This window comes from Humulus lupulus, chromosome 9 (assembly GCF_963169125.1).
Source record: "Humulus lupulus chromosome 9, drHumLupu1.1, whole genome shotgun sequence".
NCBI lineage: Eukaryota > Viridiplantae > Streptophyta > Magnoliopsida > Rosales > Cannabaceae > Humulus > Humulus lupulus.
The window spans coordinates 182,073,586-182,075,040 of record NC_084801.1 but is presented as its reverse complement, the minus strand read 5'-3'; the positions used below and the strand labels follow the sequence as shown (position 1 = coordinate 182,075,040).

At 41.4% G+C, this 1,455-nt stretch overlaps 1 protein-coding gene across 1 annotated transcript; it reads right to left on the bottom strand.

Annotated features, from left to right (window-relative positions):
- Positions 1–272: 272 nt before the first annotated feature.
- LOC133800405 (uncharacterized) lies at positions 273–1,133 on the bottom strand. Its single transcript, XM_062238362.1, has one exon. It carries the CDS (start codon positions 1,131–1,133, stop codon positions 273–275), a length of 861 nt encoding a protein of 286 aa, XP_062094346.1.
- Positions 1,134–1,455: the final 322 nt, after the last annotated feature.

Sequence of the window (1,455 nt, the reverse complement as noted above, 5' to 3'; positions counted from 1 at the left end):
AAAACCTGCAACACAAATGTTAATTACAATTAAAGAGAAAAAACTCCCCTTGTAAACATGCATTAACTTATAACAAACATATAAAGAAACTAGACTTAACTCCCCCTCAAAATAAGAAGGTCCAGAGTTTAAACAAAAATAACAAATAAAGCAGGTTTTTGGAAGTATCTATTCTCCCCCTTTGTGTCTTTCAAAGAAGCCAAAGAACCATAAAACAAAAACAAAATAAAGTATCAATGTTCTTAGGACAAAAGACATAAAAATAAGTAAAACTAAATGACTGGATCCTTGGACAGAGTTTGAACAGCATCCAACACAGAACGTTGCAGTCCTTCAATCGACATCACTCGAGCAGCCAAAGAATCAATAGAGGCTCGAATAGCAGCTAGTTCTGTAGCAACAAGTCCTGAATCTGTGGGAACAGAGGAGGATGCACGAGGAATGTCATCCGAGGCAAACTTCAGAGATTGGGGCTTGACTTTCTTGGTTGATGGAGCATCAGTGGCTTCAGTAGGTGGAGCAGAGGCCTTGTAGGAAACAACAGTAGTGGGAGCCACCAAGTCTTCTTGATCACGCTGGAGATCTTTTTTCTGCATACTCAAAACTTTATAAATAACTTGAGGAAAAGGAAGATTCAAGTTTCTCCTATTACCTTTTCGAAATCCAATGATTTGATCATGGATGAACATAGCCAATTTTATACCAATTCTGGTCCCCACTTTGTACAAAAAAGAGGCCATGTCAAAGGAGAAAGTTTCTGTGTGAGAAGTTGGTTTCCAATTCGTTGTGGCAAACTTATGGAGAACAACATAAGTGTAGGTGAGATTAGTGACCGAGATGACTGTATTAGATGGCCATACCATTTTTTGCCCTACTAATTCAGTGATAATCGCATCCTTGTCGAGAGAGGCAGGGTCATCATCATCCTCAACATTAAGAGGAAGATGCAAAGCATGTGCAATATCTTGTGGAGAAAAAGAGAACCAATGGCCCCTAACAAACACTTTACAATACAAAGGAAATTTAGGTTCAATAATTTCATTAGTAAGATTGGCATAGAATTCCTTGACTATTCTATCCACAAAACCAGTAAATTTAACCAAAGAACCTGTCCATTTTCGATCTTGAAGCATTGTTAGCACACCATAAGGCCGATGGTCACTCGAGCATTGAAGAACGGGATGCACTTGTTCGTGGCTTTGGAAACGAAACGGCTCAAGGCGGCTATCCGCCCTGTCAGGCTTTATACGTCCTTATGCTTCCGGGGGGAGGCCATATCAACCAGCGCCTTGATCTTATCTGGATTGGCCTCTATTCCCCGGAAACTCACTATGAAGCCCAGGAACTTCTCGGAGGCCACGTCGAAAGTGCACTTTTTGGGATTCAGCTTCGTCCCGTACTTCCGAATGACTGCGAAAGCTTCGACCAGATCGTCCGCATGCTTCCCGGAAGTCT